The sequence below is a fragment of the Macaca thibetana genome, chromosome X (genome assembly GCF_024542745.1).
Source record: "Macaca thibetana thibetana isolate TM-01 chromosome X, ASM2454274v1, whole genome shotgun sequence".
Lineage (NCBI taxonomy): Eukaryota > Metazoa > Chordata > Mammalia > Primates > Cercopithecidae > Macaca > Macaca thibetana.
In genome coordinates this window covers 15449876-15471199 of record NC_065598.1, presented here as the reverse complement: position 1 = coordinate 15471199, position 21324 = coordinate 15449876, and the positions used below count along the sequence as shown (strand labels likewise).

Sequence of the window (21324 nt, the reverse complement as noted above, 5' to 3'; positions counted from 1 at the left end):
AACAAGTAAATAAATAAAATAAGAAAGCATCTTCATGAGAAACACAGAAAAGCCTCAAGAAAAGAGCCCCTTCATTGAGTGCTTGTGCGTTAGGTGCTTTGGGGCAATTCAAAGGAAATTCTAGACATTGGTCTCACCCATTGTACCTGACTGTTCCTAGACTTCTGACATAACTCATGAAACACTTCATTTCTGTTAAGAGTGGAAGCACACGCATGCACACACACACACACACACACACACACACACACACCCCCAAAGCAATAGCAGATTCGAATTAAGCTTTTGGGGATCACCAAACTAAAAGGACCCTTAAGGTTCTGACTGTTCAGCCCTTCCTTGGACATCACCTACTTCAATTCCAGACTCCTTTTTTTTTTTTTTTTTTTTTTTTTTGGAGACGGAGTCTCACTCTGTCGCCCAGGCTGGAGTGCAGTGGCCGGATCTCAGCTCACTGCAAGCTCCGCCTCCCGGGTTTACGCCATTCTCCTGCCTCAGCCTCCCGAGTAGCTGGGACTACAGGTGCCCGCCACCTCGCCCGGCTAGTTTTTTGTATTTTTTAGTAGAGACGGGGTTTCACCGTGTTAGCCAGGATGGTCTTGATCTCCTGACCTCGTGATCCGCCCATCTCGGCCTCCCAAAGTGCTGGGATTACAGGCTTGAGCGACCGCGCCCGGCCCCAGACTCCTATTTTTACATAGTACTTATTTATATTTTATCTGAAATCTACCACCCTGTAACTTTCATCCATTGATCTTTGTTTTCCTCTTGGAATGAAACAGAATTCTCTCTTATATCTCATCTCTTTAAATGCTGTAAGAGAGTCATCTTTTTGCCCCTAAATATTTTATTTCCTGAACTAACTATTCTCATTCATGTTGGCTGTTGTTCGTATGTCATGATTTATAGCACTATATGATATGATTCCTATGAGGGAGTTGAAGTTGGTCTATGTCTTTCATGAAATATGTTTCCCAGAATTGAACATAATAAATAAAAGTATAGTTAAGATTGATTATCAAAGCATAGAACAGTCAGAATATCACATTGCTTTCCTTTTTTTTTTTTTTCTTTGATACTAGGTCTCGCTGTGTCACCCAGACTGGAGTGCAGTAGCATGATCACAGCTCACTGCAGCCTCAACCTCCGGCTCAATTCCGCAAGTAGTTGAGACTACAGGTGCGTGCCACCACGCCCAGCTAATTTTTGTATTTTTTGTAGAAACGGTGTTTCACCATGTTGCCCAGGCTGGTCTCAAACTCCTCAGCTCAAGCGATCCACCCACCTCGGCCTCCCAAAGTGCTAGGATTACAGGTGTGCACCACTGTGCCCAGCCTATATTTCTATTTAAACAGTCCAGAAATCCTTTGGTCCCCCTGCCCCTACACACACACTTGGTTTTACAGTCTCATCATGCCCTTGGCTCTTACTGGATTCAGGGCACTAAAATCTTCAAGTATTTTTATCCACATACTGCTATTTAGCAAGTTCTCCCTACAGCCTTAACTTTAGTTCCAAGGATAGAACACTAAAACTTGTCCTATTTAAATTTCATTTTAATAGACATGGCCATTTATGCATGTATTTATGCATTTATCCCCTGCCTTATTTCAAAAGATACTAGGTGACTGATACATCATCCCTCGGCCAATGCCAGGTTGGATCTTGCTTTGTCATCTGATTTATTCACCCTCACTCCCAGCTTCTTGTTCTCCATACACTGATAACCAGGCCTGTTCAGCCCATATCTAGAGTGCTTAAAGAAGTGTTGAAAAAGACCATGCTAGGAAAACGGCCCTGTTCAATACAGACCTTTGACAAAATTTCTAGATTTGACAAAGATAGATCCATTAATCAGCATTCTGGTTATGGAGTGGTTATGCTACTAAGTTATCTTATCATCCATCCAGTTTCTCCACCTTTTTCAGAAGGATGCCATGAAAGAATGAAAAATGTCTTGCAGAAATATGGAAAGTCTATGTCCACAGGATTCCTTTGATATACTAGTCTAGTAAACATATCACGAAAGAAACCAGGACCTGTCTGTCATGCTGTTTTTTCTTAGTAAATTCATGTTGTTTTTTTTAAGCATCACCTCTTTTCTCTCTGGAAGTTCAGACACCACCCATTTGATATTCTTAAGAGAGAATTAACATTGAAATTCCCAGTTAACATCTGTATCATCAACCTTCTCCCCACTTCTTTCTTTCTTTCTTTCTTGCTTTCAGAGACAGGGTCTCACTCTGTTGCCCAGGCTGGAGTACAGTGGCATGATCACGGCTCACTGCAGCCTCAGCCTTCGACCTCCCAGGCGCACGTGGCCCTCCTGCCTGAGTCTCCCAAGTAGGTGGGGCCACAGGTGTGTGTCAACATGCCTGGCTAATTTTGTATTTTTGTAGAGATGGGGATCTCCCTATGTTGCCCAAGCTGGTGTTGAACTCCCTGCCTCAAGGAATTCAACCTTCCACCTTGGCCTCCCAAAGTGCTGGGATTCCAGACATGAGCTACTGTGGCTAGCCTTCTTTCCCTTTTTGAAAACCAAGACACTTACCCATTTCCTGTCTTCAGGAAGTGCTTCTATTTCCCATAGATTGCAAATATTTTACAGATCTCTTTTGCAAATTGCTTTCATATTCTCAGATATGATTTGTCCAAACCGGAAGACTCACATTTTTTTAGTTTGTATTGTTGGAATGGGAGTGATGGTAGTAGGGGGAGAGAACAGTTTCTCCAAAGAATGGGGGTACTGTTTTCAAAAGGAGTGAGGGATAATAGGCAAACAAAAGAGATTCCATTGCAGCAGTGAACCTTCAAATTCAGATGCCCTTCAGCAAGGCTCTGTTCTCTCTGTCTAGTCTTTCTTGCATTACCATTACAGGTCTATGCTGTTCTTGTGGTTTGAAATCTTTGATTGCTATCTTCCTCCTCCCAGGTTCTTATGTATCTTTTATAATCTGAGCTCCTCAGAGATCCTTAGGCCCTCTTACCAGCAAATATAGTCTCTTGGATTACTTCCTCGATGCTATGGACTTGATATTCATGTCCCCACCCCCCAAATTCAAATGTTGAAACCTTAATCCCCAACGTGATGATATTTGGAAATGGGGGCTTTTAGATGTCATTAGGTCCTGAGGGTGGAGCCTTCATGATGAAGTAAGTTCTCTTGTAAGAGGAGGCTCAAGAGAGCCAGCTTGTCCTCCTTTTATCTTTCTACCTTGTGAAGATATAGTGAGAAGATGGCTGTCTACAAACCAGTAACAGAGTCGTCATCAGACACTGACTCTACTAGCACCTTGATCTTGAAATCCACAGACTCCAAAACTGTGAGAAATACTTGTTATTTAAGCCACCCAGTCAGTGGTATTCTATTACAGCCATTCAAACTGACTAAGAAACTCCATTATTATTATTTAAAAGCTCTAATTCCTCCATATAGACAACAGGCCCTCACGCTAGTTTGTAATTGACATTTCCTGGAGGTAAATGTATTCATTCAGTTTTGTCGCCTTTAGTAGGCCCTGATCCCATTTCCACGGTTTCTGTTACCAGCGTGGTTGAAAATTAGTCAGAGACCAGAGAAGATGAAGCCATCGTGGGCTTCCAAGGCCAATAGGCTAGGAAATAAATTATTCCTCTTATCAGGATGAAAATGGAATCCTCACATTAGCCTTCCTGATTGCTTGCTTACCTTGTTTTTATACTTTCTAAGTGAACAGGAACAAAGCCACTTGCTGCTGTTCTCATTAACACTAATGATCAATAAGTAGAATTTTTTTTTTTTGCTGATTCTTATATTTTGTTCAACATTATGTATGCTTAATTTAGAGCTTATTAGGGCATTGCCAGTCTTGCTCATTATTTCCTCCACAAAATGAATGTTTCTTGGGCAAGTAGTTAACATGAAGCAACAATGACTGACTCCGTTTTCGTAATTAAGCAAGGCTTTCAGTTACATTTGCTGGGGGCGGGGAGGAAATAAGCAAGAATTAGCATTTAATATTGACATATTTTAGATACTCGAAAGAGAAAGGGGTACTTATAACAATTTCAGCACTGAATATTAATGACCAGAGCTGAATTGGTGTCCAGGGGAAATGTTTGGCTTTGTATCTTCCCCTAAGCTCCTTTGAGGTTCTTTCCATCCTTTAAAATCATGCTTTGAAATGAAATACTGATACATGCTACAACATGGATAAACCTTAAAAACCTTATATGAAGTAGAAGAAGCCAGGCACAACGGGCCACATATTGCATGATTCCATTTGTGTGGAATGGCTGGAAGAGGCAAATCCATAGACAGGAAATAGATTAGTGGTTGCCAGGGATTAAGGGGAATGGGGAGATAGTGGGGTGATGGCTAAGGGGTATGGAATTTATTTTTGTGGCGATGAAAAGGTTCTGAAATTAATTGTGGTGATGAATACACAACTCTGCATGTACTAAAAGCTATTGAATTGTATGCTATAAATGGGTTAATTGTGTGGTGTGTGAATTACATCTCAATATAAAGCTGTTTTTAAAAATCAAACTCTACTCTTCCTGTTACCATTACATATTCTCCTTCTTTGGAATCTTTAGAAACTGGATCACTGTTGCCTTTTCTATCAGGTCCTATTACTATTCTAAATGACTTTGACATCCATATGGATGAGCCAGCACTCAACGCCCCAGTGAGTCCTTTCCTTGGTCTTTGCTTCTCCAGTGACTTTCACCTCCTTTCCACTTGGCCACCCACTCCACCCTTGTTTGTTACAAGCCTCACCTGACTCCCTCACTCTCTCTACAACAGAAACAATGCATTCTCTCAGAACACAGCCTCCAGCACTTCCAGATGTCTCACTGAATTGCTCTAACTATAACCTGGACTTTGAAGGCAGAGTCTTCCTCTTCCTCAACTCCATTACATTCTCTCTTTCTGCTCCATCAGCACCCACAACCTCCCTCCCTGAGCTGAAACTCCCCAATTTCATTTTTACTGCTTTCCTTGCCTGGGTTGAATTCCATGGTTTGTCACTTCAGTCTCTCATTCTTCCATCTCAGTCATCTGGCAAATCTCAACTCTATCAATGAGACTAATTATAGAGTGACCCTGTCACAGATCTCATCTCAACTGTACTCTCAGTTATCCTTCCATATTGCTCCAGAAGCCTCTCTCCAGTTCTCCAAGGTTTCTAGTAGAAACCTGTTCCATACTTCTCAATCCATCTCTACTTCCACCTCCCTCTTCATGCCCAGCAGACAATCTTTTTTTCTTTCCTTTTTTTTTTTTTTTTGAGATGGGGTTTCACTCTGTTGGAGTACAGTGGTGTGACTGCAGCCTCGAACTCAGGTGATTCTCAGGTGATCCTCCCACTTCAGCTTCCCGAGCAGCTGGGACAACGGGTTCATACCACCACAGTGGCTAATTATTGTATTTTTAAAATAGAGATGGGGTCTTGCTATGTTGCCCAGGCTAGGCTCAAGCCATCCTCTTGCCTCAGCCTCCCAAAGTGCTGAGATTACAGGAGTGAGCCACCGTGCCCGACCTGTATATACATTTACAGCAAGTTTAGTTGACATTTCCCCTTACTCAGGCAAGGCTGTCATATAGACCCTAGAGACAAGACTACTAGCATAAGAATAAAGGATCAGCATTCGAATACATTTGGGGGATATGCTTAGCTATAAGTAAACCACATGCCTACCTACATCCTTTCTTCCTCCCCTACTATCCATTGTTCCGAGCAAAATGGCAGAAATCCTCTTTGCTTATTTAAAGTTTCTCTACCTGTGCTGTAGCTTACATCACCTCTTCACTACTCAGTGTCCTTGTAGTATTATTCACTCCCCAACCCATCTTCAGCTTTTCCCTCTCTACTGACTCCTTCCCGTTAGCATGTCTCTCCCTTCTTAGGCAACAACAGTGCCTCTAGCTTGAGTCCACATCCCCTTATCCAGCTACCTCTCTACTTTTTTCCTCCTCTTTAAATGCAAACCTCCAGTCAAGCACGGTGGCTCACTCCTATGATTCCAGCACGGTGGCTCACGCCTATAATCCCAGCACTTTGGGAGGCTGAGGCAGGCGAATCACTTAAGCCCAGGAGTCCAGCCTGGGCAACATGGTGAAACCTCATCTCTACTAAACATACAAAATTAGCCAGGCATGGTGGCGCACGCCTGCAGTCCCAGCTACTCAGAGGCTGAGGCAGGAGAATTGCTTGAACCTGGCAGGCGGAGGCGACAGTGAGCCGAGATTGCCACTGCACTCCAACCTAGGTGACAGAGCGAGACTCCATCTCAAAATAAATAAACAAATCTAAACCTCCTAAAAGAGCTGTCTTCACTTCTTCCTTTCCATTTTTTCCTCCATATGTGACAGTCAGTGTTTCTACACATAACTTCACTCAAATGGCTAAAAAAATTCAATGAGCCCCTTTGGTTCCTACTTGAATTATCACCAATAGTTGTCATATTTGACAACTTTCTCTTTCTTATCAGGATCTCTTCCTTTAGCTTCGTGACTGTACATATTTCTGGATCTCCTCCTGTATCTTCTTTTGTGACTCTTCTGCTGTCTGCCCCCTAAAAGTTAGTATTCCTGAGTTGTGTCCTGAGTATTTGTATAAGTGATCTATTAATAGATAACAAATTACCACAAACTCAGCAGTTTAAAACACCATCCACTTCTTATCTCTCAGTTTCTGTGGGTCAGGAGTCCAGGCACAGGTTAGCTAGGTCCTCTGCTCTGCTTTCACAAGGCTGAAATTAAGATGTCAGCTGGCTCTGCATTCTCATCTGGAGCTCAGGGTCCCCTTACAAATGCATTCAGATTGTTGGCAGAATTCAGTTCTGTGGTCTCTGTTTTTGTTGTAGTTGTTGTTGGCTGGGTTCATTTTCACCTCCTAGACTACTCTGAGATCCTTCCATGTGGCCCCTCCATCTGAGCAATGGAGAAGCTCCTTGTTGAACCTCTCTTATGCTGCAATCTCTCTGACTTATTTTTCTACCAACCAGATAAAATTCTCTTCTTTTAAAGGGCCCATATGATTAGGTTAGGCACGCTTGGATAATCTCTTTATCTTAAGGTCAATTGATTAGTAAGTTTAATTATATCTGCAAATTCCCTTTTGTCAGGCAACTTAATTGTGAGAATAACACCAGGTGGGGAATGTCATGGTAACCATCTTATAATTCTGTTTTCCACAGTTTTTTAAAAAAATATATTATTATTCTATATATTCTCCTGTAGTGATCTCATCCTCCTACTCAGCTTTATTTACCAGCTCTATGCTGATGACTCACAAATCTCTAACTTCAGTTCCAACCTCACTCCTGAGCCTTTAGACCTGTATCAACAACTCCCACTGTTTACTTGGACGCCCCACAGATATTTGATTTTAGAGGCTGAAAAATGAGTTCATCATTTCACCACCAGCCTGCCTTCTTCGTGGGTTCTCTCCCCCAGGGAATCATCTCCCAGTGTCATCTCTGACTGTATGCCCACTCCCCCTGCCACCACATCAAAACAACTTATACCAATCAATCCAACCTCCTAAACGCTCTCTAGTATACCTCCTTTTCTTGATTAATAAAGAAAAGGAGAAAATAAGAATAACCCTGCTTATTCCTTGTTCCGGCTACCTTCACCTCTCATGTGAATTATTCAACAGCCTCCCAACTGGTCTCCTGGCCGCCAGTCTTGATCTCTGCAATGGACATTTGGATCTGCTTGTTCAATATCCATTCCAACCTCCTTGTGTTCCTTTTGGAAAATTAAAAACTACATGTCTTAGCTAGGCTTCTGGTTGCGATGTAGATTCCAACAATCAGGTACACCCATGCAAGATTTGGAAGGTGGAAGTGATATATCATGAACAGGGGGCCTGCTTCTGCTATTTCTGGGGCAAGCAGGGTTATGAAAGCATTTGGCTTTCAGTAACAGTTGTAGAGGGAGTCCAGTGTCCAGTCCCTAGCTACATGAGTGAAAAGCAGCAGTGAAAAAAGGCATCCTCTTTGCTGGCAACAGCTTTCTGATTTCCAGATCATGGCAGGGAAGTGATAGTCCTGGAGCCAGCAGTTACATGGAAACAGTGGCTTAATATTCCAGCTCACTGATCACAGCAGAGGCATCAGCTCTCTGGCAGTCAAGTTCTGCAGTGCTATTCTGGAAGGTTTTCCTGGAAGCTCAGCCCAGATTTTGCTCCTCCAGCAATTCCAATCATTTTTAAACTGCTTCTGTTTGTATGGTTTATTTTATCTACAACTGAACTCTGACTACAGTATATCCTATGATTTACCACATTTCATCCAGAGTGAGCTCTCTGAAACTCTAGAACTCAAATCCAATAATGGCATTGCCCTTGCTTAAAATCTTTCAATATCCTTATATAAAGTCCAAATGTTTTAATCTTGTTTGAAAGATCCTGCATGACCTGGTCCTCCTATTCTCTGCAGACTCATCTTTACCCAGGAACCCTCTGGCCACACTAACCTTCCATTCAGGTACCTAAAATATGAACCCATCTGTTTGTCTTGGCAAATGTCATTCTCCCTAAATGGAACATTCTTGCCCTGTCTTCTCTTGAGTATCTCCCCCATTATTTTCTGATCTTGGCCTAAGGGCTTTGTCCTCCAAGAAACCTTGTCTGACCCCACCACCCACCACTACCACAAAAACTCTGGGCTAGGCACTGTCCTGTGTGTTCCCACAGGTCCCTGGCCTTCCTAGTTTGAAACATTGTACTATTTGAAACTTCCTAGTTTGAAACATTGTATTGCATTGTACTGGGATTGCTGATTGTATACTATGCCATCCCTCTTGTCCCTATTATAGTTTAAGAACCTGGTGAAAGTTTCCATGTCTAAGTTGTGTTCTATTTTACCCCCAGTCGTCAGTGAGTACCTGGCACATGTATGCAAATTGAATGAAGTAATAAAGAAGGTGAAGCATTTTAAGCAGAAGGTTTAATCTCTATTGGATTTATGTTTTAGAAAAGCGTGTGGCCATGTGCAGAAAGAACCACAATGGAATCAGGTGGAGGGAATGAGCTGAGATATAAAGTTCAGTTTGTTAGTCTGACCTAGTGCAATATTAGTGGGGATGGAAAGAAGGAGAATACTCCAGAAAAACTGATAACACTCAAGAAGTAATGAGACAGGGTCCATTAAATCTTATTTTTTTGGGGGGGGGACGGAGTTTCATTCTTGTTGCTCAGGCTGGAGTGCAGTGGTGCGGTCTCGGCTCACTGCAACCTCTACCTCCTGGGTTCAAGCGATTGCCCTGCCTCAGCCTCCCAGGTTCAAGCGATTGCCCTGCCTCAGCCTCCTGTGTAGCTGAGATTACAGGCATGCACCATCACGCCCAGCTAACATATAGATATAGATATAGATACAGATATAGATACAGATATAGATACATATTTGTATTTTTATAGTAGAGACAGGGTTTCACCATGTTGACCAGGCTGGTCTCGAACTCCTGACCTCAGGTGATCCGCCCGCCTCGGCCTCCCAAAGTGCTGGGACTATAGGCGTGAGCCACCGTGCTCAGCCTAAACCTTCTTTTGGCACCTCAATTCAACTTAATTAACATTTTAGAGTACTTACTCTATACAAAGCATTGCATTAGGTTATGCCATAAAGCATTTCTTAAGATACTATCCCAGTTTTGGAGATCGCAAGGGTTTCAGTCAGCTAGTAAAGACATAAATACTTTAATACCAGGCAGAGAGGCAAAAGGAAGTAGAATTGAAGAGTTTATGTTTCAAGGGTAAGCTAGTGTGGTTTTTCAGTTTATTTATTTATTTGTTTGCTTGTTTTCGTCTAAAGATAACGGGCTAGTAGTTTCTGGGCAATAGACAGTGTCCCATGGTGGCAAGAACATTGCCTGGAGACAGAATATAGGAGTCTTACTTCTCCACCTGCCACTAACTGGTATGATCTTGAACAATTTGCTTAACTTCTCTGGACTTCGTTCTTCACTTGTAAAATAAAATTTTTGAATAAAATTACCTTTAAAATTCTATTATCTTATACATGTGTTATATTTAAAATATGTACAGTATTTCTAAAATTTTTCATCAAATCATCTAATTAAAATGTTCATGTATTCTAAATAGTGCTTTAGGATAAATATTTTAACTTAGCTTTTTGTACAGTATTTAGAAGACAAGGATATAATAGAGTCAAAAATAAATCTCAACCTTTGGTTTTTTGATTCTAAGAGGTTGATATTAATACTGTATTCACTTTTGCCAATTAGGGACAGTTTACCCAAATGTGATTGCCCACCATCCCACTTCACTTCCTCAGCCCTGTCAGCCTTATGATTTTTAAAATTTTGCCTTATCTATTGCCTACTATGAATGCTAGGCTTTGTCAGAGGAATGTAATAAAGAGCCTTGAATCATTCTTTTTGCCCTCTTTGATAGACAAGTAGTTTAAAATTCTGTGCTCAGACTGTTTAACAATTCTTCTCAAACTTCAATGGAAGGGAGACATATAAAAGAGTGCAAAAAGCAGGATTAGAATCAAGTATCCACTTGAAAATTCACTTGCTCTTCCCATCACTATGCATGGCTCCTTCTCTTTGTAACTAAGTATGCAACGAGCTTTCAAGAATGAACAGGAATGCTAGCAGCTGTAATAAATGAACCTCGGGAAAAAAATCAGTGGCTTAATACAAAGTTATTTCTCATTCATTTCAAGTACAATTGGCGGTAGGAGTGATGATGGTGGTGGTGGTTTGTGTACTCCTCTTCCTTGCAGTCATTTGGGAACTCACCCGGGTGTCATCATCCAAGTGGCAAAAGCAGGTCAGCGGAGGGAAGGAGGGAGGAAGGAAACAGACTTTCCTGTGGGAGGTTTTTATGGGCTAGATCTGTCACTTTTATTCCTATTTCATTGGCCAGATCTCAGCTTCATGGGCACGCCTAACTGCAGAGGAAGCAGCGCAATAAGGTCTAGCTGTGTGCTAAGGAAGAGAACGGGCAGGTTTTGATTACTGCTTAGCGGTCTCTGGTCTCTGCCTTACCCCCAGGGCACGTTGATTCTCTCTAGCTGTTCCCTCTAGACTTCTTCCTTTCTACCCCACGTCTTTAGTTGTTGACAAAATATTTCAGAGGTGACTCCCACTTGCCATGAGTAGTTGGGAAATATTTTTAAGGTAGTGATTTTCATCAAGTAAGCATCTGACTTTTATGATGCAACCTTCAAGTTTCCCTAAGCACTCCAATTTCTGCCTTAGAATATTATAGTGAATTAGTTTGTGCAGGACATACAATGACCATATGTCATTCTCAGTTGTGCATGTAGATTTAGCTTCAGGTGAATATAACTGGGAATATTACTCTTCTAATGTTCTCGGGTTTCATGAGGTCAGTGATTAAAAAAATATTCAGATCTCAAGTTTCCTTTAGACCATGAAAATTATATTACAACTTTCTAGTTGGATATCATAGCTTTTTTTGGTATAGAGCAATGGTTCTCAAAGTGTGGTTCCCAGACCAACAGCATCAGCATCACCTGGAAACTTGTTAGTAATGCAATTCTCAGGCCTCACCTCAGGCCTCCTGAATCAGAAACTATCGGAATGAGGCCCAGCAATCTGTATTTTCACAAGTCCTCTAAGAGAATATTCTAGAACCACTGGTTTAGCAATTTGGAGTTGAGTTAGATCATTGTTGAAGCATTTCACTTCAAGGATCAAATCAAGACATTATTTGAAATCATTTGTTTAAAACATACAGAATCTCTTATATTGCTGTGAATTAAGAGTGACAAAGAAATTCATCGAATGAAAATATTGTGAAGAGCCCTGGGAGGTCATGAGAGCACATAGTTTTCAAACGTGTTGGTTACAGAAATCTAAGGTTCTATGAAGCATTTCTAGGGGTTTCCTAAAAGAAAACGTTCATACATTTGGTTGATGACTATCCTTTGACCATCCAGGGTTTGTCTCTAAACTTGAAATTCTGTGTCAGAAGAAATGGAGCTTTAGGACCAAGTCAATATCTTATTCGTCTTTATATCTTCATTACCTTCCAGAGTGCCCCAGTATAAAGCAGATACCTAACAAACATTTACAATATATGGATGGATGGAATAGGCATTTCATGGATTCAAGTGTTTAAGTAACTTTTACTAATATTCTGGGGTCATTTAAAAAAAAATCATTTTGGATAGTTTATTCTAGTTGCTATTATATAATACTGACTGCTTTATGTATGCTGCCAGTCTTTTCAGCAGTTTAGGATTTTATCTAGCAGATATTAAGAACAATGCCTACAACTCCGAGAAAGGGGGGGTGCAGAGAGAGAGAAAGAGAAACTTACATGAAGATAGTGTTTGTTCCATTTCTTGAAATGTCTATAAAAATATGCTACTGCATGTTAATCTTTTCAGTGACTAACCCAGAATTTCTTCCTCAACCTTGGCACTAGTGACATTTGGGGCTGGATCATTCTTTGCTATGGGATCTGTCTTGTACATTGCAGGATGCTGGGCAGCATCCCTGGTCTCTGCCCACTAGATGCTGGCAGCATCACCTACTACTCCTAGTTGTGACAATCAAAATGTCTCCAGACACTGACAAGTGTCCCCTGGGAGGCAAAAGGGCCCAGGCTGAGAATCACTGCTCTATCCTAATGTTAATAGGGCAGTAGTAATTTTCCTGCATTTTATTCAAAGCTATGGAAACAGGCTTCGAGAAAGAGCATATGTTCCACATTTCTCTTTAGCTCATTGTTGAGGACTTTGGCAGTGACAGCTCTATCTATTTTGAAATGATTTGGTTCACAAATCCTCATTATTTTAGGCCATTTTTCTCCCTGGAACAACTTTATCTTTGGAGATGCAAATTCACAAACTCTAAGCATCTTTTTTACACTTTCTGTGATCTTCTACAAGGCTTCAGCACTGAATTCCGTTATTGGGCATTTTTATTTAATAATTTCTAAATAATCTATAGACTGGCTACAGGAACTCTGTATAAGTCCATAATACAGAGCTAGCAACTAACTGAATGGTTTTTATCTATTTCGTTACAATAGTTTAAAAAATTATTTAAGAGAAAACCTAAGTAAAATGTAGTAATACCTTTTATTACTTCCTACTGCAAGATTCTGTCCATGGAAAGAAAGTCACCATTGCTTCTGGGATTTACTTCCCGGTATCTAAAGAATATGCTAACAATTCTAGTTCGTGATTTATTTTAGATGTTATCTATTTTCTTCCCTTTAGCACATGAGGATTTAGCATTATTTCAACCTCCCCTCACTTCTGCTCCTCCATAATATCAATATATTACAATTTTTCTTTAAATGTTTAAATGACGAGCTGACAGTGTATCCTGACATCCTTTATCGACATCCTCATGTAAATGTTCTCTCTCTTATTTTCCACGTGGGTGTGTGTTTTAAATAGTCCCTTTAAAAAAAAATTTAATGGTATTTTGAGAGAGTGAGAGGATAAAAGTATATGGCCATCACACAATTAATAGGAAACTAAAATTATTTTTGAAAACTTTGGAAAGATTACATAAAAAGTCTCAAAATTTTATGGTTAGAAGGTAAAGATTTCTATTTTCCCCTCACCTCTTACATTTAGCATAAATGACAGTGAAGCATTTTTTTCAAATCTAAGAAACAAGTATAAAATCTGATTTTTAATTTTTCATGAAACGAATTTTGTATATAATTCTTATATCATTATTAATACCAATAAATCAGGACCACGTGGAAAACAAAAACAGAGGATTAGAAAAGATAACCAATTGACATGACAGATGAAGAAGATACTAGGTGAGAAGAAACATGTATATAACAAAGCCTACCATTGGGAAATTGTGGGAATCAAAGTCAAGCAGTTAATTACTAACAAAGATGGCAACCATGTTTCTTTTGTCTTTCACAGTGAATGCATAATTAGCACTTAATACTAAGACTAGGGAATAAACCATCTATAATCTACTGAAAAAGACCATCTGCTTCTATAAATTTTGTTCTCATACACTTGCCAAAGGAAGAGAACATATTAACAAAATAATGGGCCCTGCACTGGTAATTGCTAGGTTGTTTGCAGTTGTGCTGCTGCTATTAGAATTTAATAAGCCATTCCTTCTGCTAAATTAATAAGCAGCCAAGATTATGTAATAGCTGCTTTCAGCTGCTAATTATTTTTCCCACAATTCCTTCCCCTCCCTACCCCTACCCCTACCTTTTTTTGGCTAGGAGCAGGAAGGGAGACTGCCAGTATGTCATCAGCAAGTCTCCCGTCCTCATTTTCAGAGCCACAGAGCAACATTAGGAGGATAATCAGTTTAAACTTGGAGGTGGCTATCTCAGGAACCTTGAGGATGTAAGTGTTTTGTACAGAAAAAGAGAAAAGCAGCATTTGAATTCAGAGGGCGAGTTTTCATTGTGTAGCATTAGAGCTATCTTTTCACTGGTTAATGGCATCTGTTTCTTGTAGTAAGAGAGAAATGGGACATTTGAAAGTACCTTTGGGGCATGACTGGGTAGGGAGAAATCTGTTGGGGGCGAAAGGAACCTAAAGAACTACAGAAAGTCAGCTCTGTGCCATGTGTCATCCCCTTTCTTTAATATTCCAGTATACATTAATCATACATGTTAGTAGGAGACTTTGCAAGCAGCATAGTAGTGCTTGAAAAGGGGAAGTATTACACATTTTTTTGTTTTGTCATACAAAGGCCTTTTTTAAAATGCCCCCAAAACTACTGTCTTAGTTTCGTAGATACTAAAATGCACACAAAAAGAATATAATTCCTAATAAAGGATTCCTTTACATTGATTACATTTAGCTTCGTGAAAAAATTAGCATTTCTTTTACTTTAGGCCATTAAAAAAATTCTGGCGACTATACCTAGGAACCTTTGCAAAAGGGACATGGCCCAACAAAAGCAATTTTCTCGCTTCCTTTGTAGGAACCTAGGTGACTCGGATAATGAATAGCATGCGATATGGGAAACCCGTGGCTCTTCAAGGAAGGTCACCTAATCCCGTGGGACTCCCCTTTCCTTATCTGTAAATGACTAGATGATTCATCCATTCTATCATTCAGAAAATTACGAACATCCATTATGCCCCGGCATTACGCTCAGCATTACAGCTCTTAACAAATTTATCATTTTATGGTCTTTATCAGTCAACTCACATTTATTGTGTTATACACCAGGCAGTGAACTAGACTGGGATGCAAAATGAATACAACTTAAGGTGTGCTAAATAAAGGCTAACGGGCATGTGGGTGAAAGAGGGAATCGCTCTTACAGGGTTTTAGGGTGAGGCTTCATAGGAGATGTGACATTTGAGAGCAAGGACATGCCAGGCACAGCAAGTCGTCGGCAGTGCTAAACTGGAACCCAGGCGGCTGGTGGGGCGACCCAGTGTGAAGGAAGCGGGATCTCGAAGGTGAGGTGCTGTCCGGGCTTTTCAGCCGAACGGATGGTAACTCCGCAGCACCGAAGATGGGCGAGGCGAGCCCAGGGAACAGACTCCCGCGAAGCTTGGGGCGAAAGGTGTCTGGGCTAGGGCTGGAGCAGTGCAATGGGAAGGAGAGGCCGGATTCCGGACAATTTTGAGGCAGAATGATAGCAAAATGCCCGTGAATGGGTGACGAGCTCCACAGAAGAGCTGACTTGTTTTTCCAGAGTTGCAGCACTCCCTCGTCTCCTCCCACCCTTGTCGTCAGCCGTCACACCTCCCCGACCCACCCTCTGGGGACACAGAGAATCATTAGAGCTCAAACGAGGCTCTTCGCTGTCTGGAACTTCCCGGCCCCGCACCTCCGGCTAGGCTGAGGACGCTGCAGAATCCCGTCCTCCTATCATTAAACAGGCAGCATATCCGCCCGCGCGCGTCCCGGAGGCACCAGCAGGAGTGCGCGGGCGCGCGGGCGCGCGGGCGCGCGGGCCCGGCAGACGCCGCTTCCGGGTCACGTGGCCCGGCTTCCGGTTCGCACCACCCCCTCAGCAAAGAAGCCTCCAATCGGCTTCCTTGGATTCAGCGGTTACCTGCGCTGCCTCCGGTGCCGCTGGCAACTGCTGAGCCGCTTCCCGCGCGTCGCCTAGCCCGCCCCTCAGCTCGCCGCAGCCCCGGCTCCTCCCTCGTCCGGCCCCCGGGGCGGGGTCTGTCAGCTCGCCCTCCCCTCTCCGCCTAAGCCTGCCCTCCGCCAGCCGGGTCCCCTCCCCACAGCACCACGGCTTCTCTTCCTCAGCACGGCGACAGGGGCTTCCCCTTAGCCGCCGCCGCCGCCGCCGCCGCCGGCCGAGCTCCGCCGCGCCCGCGGCCCGCGGCCGCCGTAAGTCCCCGGGGACGAAAGGGGGCGCCGGGGATGGAGAGGGGGAGGGAGGGCTGGGCGCGCCCCCCGCCACCCCGAGCGCGCCCCGCGACCCCACCCCGAGCCTGCCCGGCCCGCCACTGGGTCGCCGCGCCTGCAACTCACTTCTCTCAGGGTCCGCGTCCTCCGCACCACTCCGCGCCGCGCCCGGGGATGTGGGGGCCAGTCCCGGGCTCCGCGACAGCCCCGCGGCACCTGTGGTTCGGGAATCGCCTCAAGTTTTGCGGGGCGTTTTCGGGAGGGGCCGGGGGCGGTGGCGGCCGAGGACTCTTGGCGCCCCCTGCGCGGCGGCGGATGCCATTGTCTGCTCCGCTCCTTGCCTGTCACCTCGCCCGGGCTTGGTCAGTGATGGAGTGTGGCCACGGGAGTGGGGGGGAGGCACCGGCGACGGCCGGACCCGAGGAACGCTGGCCCCGAGCCCGCGCCGCGGCTGAGCCCATTGTTTTTAATGCCAATCTCGAGGAATTGTGGTGCCCTGTGATTTGCGGCAAAATCAAAGCGCTGGTTTTTAACACGAGGGAAGGAATACTCGTGCCTTGCAACCGGGTTTCGTCCCATGTTAGGACATAATTTATTTTAAGGAGAATACATTGTTTTTTCGTCCTGCAAAGTGGTAGGGCCGGTACAGGACCCTGCTCCAGACAGCCTTGAGCCCATACTCTTTGCAAGCAAACCCTCACCCTTTCTGGTCACCAAGATCTAGGAATACGAGATCCATTCTTTTCCAAGTTCTGGTAACGGGTTTGCAGTAAATGTCCAGTTGATGCTTCATGTCCAGTTGATGCTTCACTTGCTGCTCCCTTCGAATGCCGCTATCTTCAGGACTTGCACGGGAGGCACTTTGGTATCATCTAATAATGTCCTTATATTTTGTTCCCCTGACGCATTTTAAGTGAGGTAATAAGACCATTTTAACTTTACTAAAGTTGAATTGCCACGTCATAAATTTCTAGATATCTTGTTGATACCTTTTTGGGTGGTTATAAAAAACGACGATAATTTCTTACCGAAATTTAGGGCCCATTTTTATTCTACATTGGTTCTGTAAATTTCCCCTCCCCGTCTTCAAATTCAAGATGGTGTGGTGAATCTTGAGAATCATGCTTGAATCTTACTTGCAGTAACGCTGTTAAAGGAACTTACAGTGGTTAAAAGAAAAAAGGATACCTATGTGAATTCTGGCTTTAAATTACCTTTGTAGAAACAATACTTCTGTTTGCAGTTGAGATGACCAATTGAATTACAAAAAGCTTGGGTTAAAAATGAAACATGCAGACTAATCAACACATTTGCGATCACAAATAAATACATACAAATTAGTTTAAGTATAAAACACACTAGAATTCAGCATCCACTCTATCTGTAGATACTATTTTTTTAAAGTATTTCATGTAATGTTTCAATACTAAATCTTATTTAACAAGTGTAAATCTTATTGTGGCCTTTTAAATGTTTGTTTTCTTTTTCATAATACTACATTAACTCAGTTCTAGATTTTGTACATATTTAAGTTGGAATGTTTTAAAAGTAAGATGAAAACATACTTTTTTATTAAGGAAAATTTGTAGTTATGAGATTTTTCGGTTAATATTTTGGATCATTCTGTTTTGCTTGAAATATGCCATCATAAACCGACGAGAGCATTCTAAGATATAAGCTACTGTCTACAAGTAGTTCACCCTGGAACTAGAACGGCCTCAGGGTGAAAAATAGCAGGTCTTCCGTTTCTTTCAAAAATACCCAAATCAATTGATGTCTACCATTTTCTTTTGATACATATAGAGAGTGCGCAATGTATAGCACAGGTAGAAAATAGTTTCTTAAATTGAAAGAGTGGTCTTTATTTTTCTTCAAAAATTTCGCTTCAGCTTATTACAAATTTTTCTTTTTTCTCTTGCACACTCCCCTCCAAACTTAACGTGGAACAGGGTGGGATTGGAAGGTTTGCATCTAGAGAAGATCTGTCCAAAAGAATTTCTTGCTATTTTAATTGGCATAGAAATATTGATGGCTAGTAATCATTTGTCATTTAAATGCCCCATCCCCCAAAGCTTCTCTGTGAAACACATAATCTTAACTTTATTGATTCAAAGTATTACATGTAATCTTGATTTTATTTATCTTAACAGATGCAGTTTATGTTGCTTTTTAGTCGTCAGGGAAAGCTTCGACTGCAAAAATGGTATGTCCCACTATCAGACAAAGAGAAGAAAAAGATCACAAGAGAACTTGTTCAGACCGTTTTAGCACGGAAACCTAAAATGTGCAGCTTCCTTGAGTGGCGAGATCTGAAGATTGTTTACAAAAGGTATAATTTTTATTTATCATAAAGGTGAAATAGAATCAAATGTTAGGTCATTTAGGAAATTGCAGACTTTTGAGTGATGACATTTCTAAATAATGATTAATAAAGATTTAGATGAAATAGGTTTAAGGTAAAGCTTTGTGTTTTTAAAATAACTGGTGTTTTCACTGGTAATTACTGAGGCTGGAATGATAAAGGCAGGGAAATCATTTGAAAACTAGTTATATAATTGAAGGCATAAATGATTATTCATGCTTAATCATCTTTATAGAAGAGTTTAATGAATTCATTTCATTGCAGGGGAAAGTAGGGTCAGTATTTTAAATTGTGTGAGTAATTATCTGAATTTAGACAAGTATAGATAGTCTAATCCTTTTTCTCCGAAAATCTATAAAGCAATGACTAATATTTGTCATGCCTTTTATCTGATTTTTAGAATCTTACGTATAAATACCTTGAATATGTAGACTATTTCAATCACATAGCTGTTTTAAAAACTTTATGTGTATAAGAGATCTGTTTGTGAGTAGTGTTTATTAATTTTAAGTACCCTTGTTGCTATGGTGGGGGTGCAGTTAAATATGACAGATAATTTTGCCAAGGACAGGTTTTTTTAAATTTTGATGTTACAAAATGACTCATAGATTGGCTTTTAACACTGAAAATTTTTTTAATGCTATACATCTTTATTTTATAAATATCTGAATCCCTGAATACCCTAAAATAAATTTCTCAAGATTGTTCTAAGTAGGGTAAAAGAAATAAACTTTCTTCTTTTACAGAACATTTTTTGAGGGGACATTTACTTCATTCCCCATTTGTTTCTTTTTGAATTATTTACTGAATTTGAGATAAGAGCATTTCTGCATATAAAAAGTTCTCTTGTGTGGGGAATATGCATGGAAGTAACAGTATGGGATAAAATGAGGGTGGGAGAGAAGTCTGGTTTTCTTCTCGGCTTCCATTTATTGCACTCCAGATACGGGTTGGATATTTTGTCAGGGAGATGGCTGGGAAGAAATGGAGATGACAAGACATAGAGAGTTTCTTAAATATTGAGGACTCCTCTTCATTATTGAATGATCTTTGGTGATTTAGTATCTTTGTGTGATTTTGTATCCAGTGTTTGGTTTGGTCTTATTAAAGATCATAGAAAAATCATATCATTTGAGAGGTGAGAGATGTTTTACAGTAATCTAGTCAGGTGATTTTGTTCTGTTTTGTTTCGTTTTAAGCTTTTTGCCCCATGGGTAGAACCTTAAATAAAATGACTGGAAGTGAGGCTGCTCCACGTAAAATCAGAAACGGGGATCCTGTATCCTGGCTCACTTGGCCTTTACCCCTCTGCACAGGAGACAGTTCTGAGTTTGAAAACTGCCGTTGTTGATCAAACTTCAATTTTTTAATGAATGCGAATTTGGGAGGGGTGACTTGTCTAGGGCCATATGCCAGTTAGTGATTGACCTGGGGCTGCAACTCAGATCTTAAGCTTGGAGGCAAAGATTTTAAACAGGGCTGGAAAAAGATCAGGTTTACATATCTTAAAAGACTGAACTGGGACAATGGATGAGGGCAGGAGGGGCTGAGACTGGCACCTACAGAATCAGTGGGAGACTATTTGAGATCCTGAACCCATTTGCTGGAAAGGAGGGCTATTACTAAATAGCCATTATCAAATAGGTAGGTTTGATAAGACTTGGTCACCTCTAGAAGTGGGAAGAACATGGGAGGCGGAGGCAGGAGAATCGCTTGAACCCAGGAGTTAAAGCCCAGCCCTGGCAACTTAGTGAGACCCTGCCGTCTCTACAATAAAAACAAACAAACAAAAAAGTTAGCTGGGCATGGTGGCATGCACGTGTAGTCCTAGCTGCTCTGGAGGCTGAGGTGGGAGGATTGATTGTGCCTGGGAGTTCAAGGCTGCACTGAGCCCTGATTGGGCCACTGCACTCTAGCCTAGGTGACAGAGTGAGACCCACAACAACAACAACAACAAAAAGTGGAGAGAGCAGCGAAGGAAAGGGAGGAGTGGTGTGACCTCCACATTTCTGGTTTGCTGATGGGGTACAAGGTGAGCTAGAGAACTCAGCTTATTTTGGGGCAGGTTGATTTGGGGATGTCTATGTGACTTTCATTAAGAGAAGCCTGATTTTCTGGTGGGATGTGGTTGGTGTAGGTATGGAAGTCTGGGGAAAATAAGACAAAGTATTAGATCACCAGCATTCAAGTGGCAGGCAAAGGAGGTGAAGAAGGGACCTTCAGAGTGGAATGAGAAGTTTCACCAATGCCAGATGTTGCATAAAGTTCAATGAAAGTGAGGAAGGAATCTGGTAGATTTTACAGTGAGCATTTCATATAATGCCCTTTGCCAGATCATTTTCAGTGGAATAGTGGAGATAGAACTCTCGATGTAATGGGGCGAAGTGTGAAGAGGTGGAGAAATTTAAATAGCATGTGTAGACTATTTTGGGGGACTTAGCTGTGAAGGACAGGAGACGAGGTGGTAACCACTCATAGACATAGGAATAGGGGACAAGGTTTTTAAAAAAGAAGGTGTGAGAGGCTTAAGCTTATTTCTAGATAGGGGAAGGAGTCCCCTGTGTGGAGGAGGAAAATACCAGCAAGGGATTCAATCCCAGGAATGGGCTTTTATGGGAAGAAAGGAAAGCACTGCTTGGTGTTCATGT

At 41.9% G+C, this 21324-nt stretch overlaps 2 protein-coding genes across 6 annotated transcripts in view; both read left to right on the top strand.

The window, feature by feature from the left end:
- Nucleotides 1-21324, top strand: part of PIR (pirin) — a 517051-nt gene that overhangs the window by 12178 nt on the left and 483549 nt on the right. The gene's annotated exons all lie outside the window — the stretch shown is intronic.
- The window catches only part of AP1S2 (adaptor related protein complex 1 subunit sigma 2), a 68931-nt gene that overhangs the window by 24745 nt on the left and 22862 nt on the right, over nt 1-21324 (top strand). For 4 of the 5 annotated variants that reach the window (XR_007722795.1, XM_050777671.1, XM_050777672.1 and 1 more), the window contains exons 1-2: nt 16166-16296; nt 18465-18643. Coding sequence is in view for 4 of the 5 variants with exons in the window: in XM_050777671.1 (XP_050633628.1) it covers nt 18465-18643 (179 nt within the window). In the remaining variant the exon portion in view is untranslated. Of the gene's footprint in view, nt 1-16165; nt 16297-18464; nt 18644-21324 lie in introns of those variants that run through there. The other variant, XM_050777670.1, reaches the window with a different exon arrangement.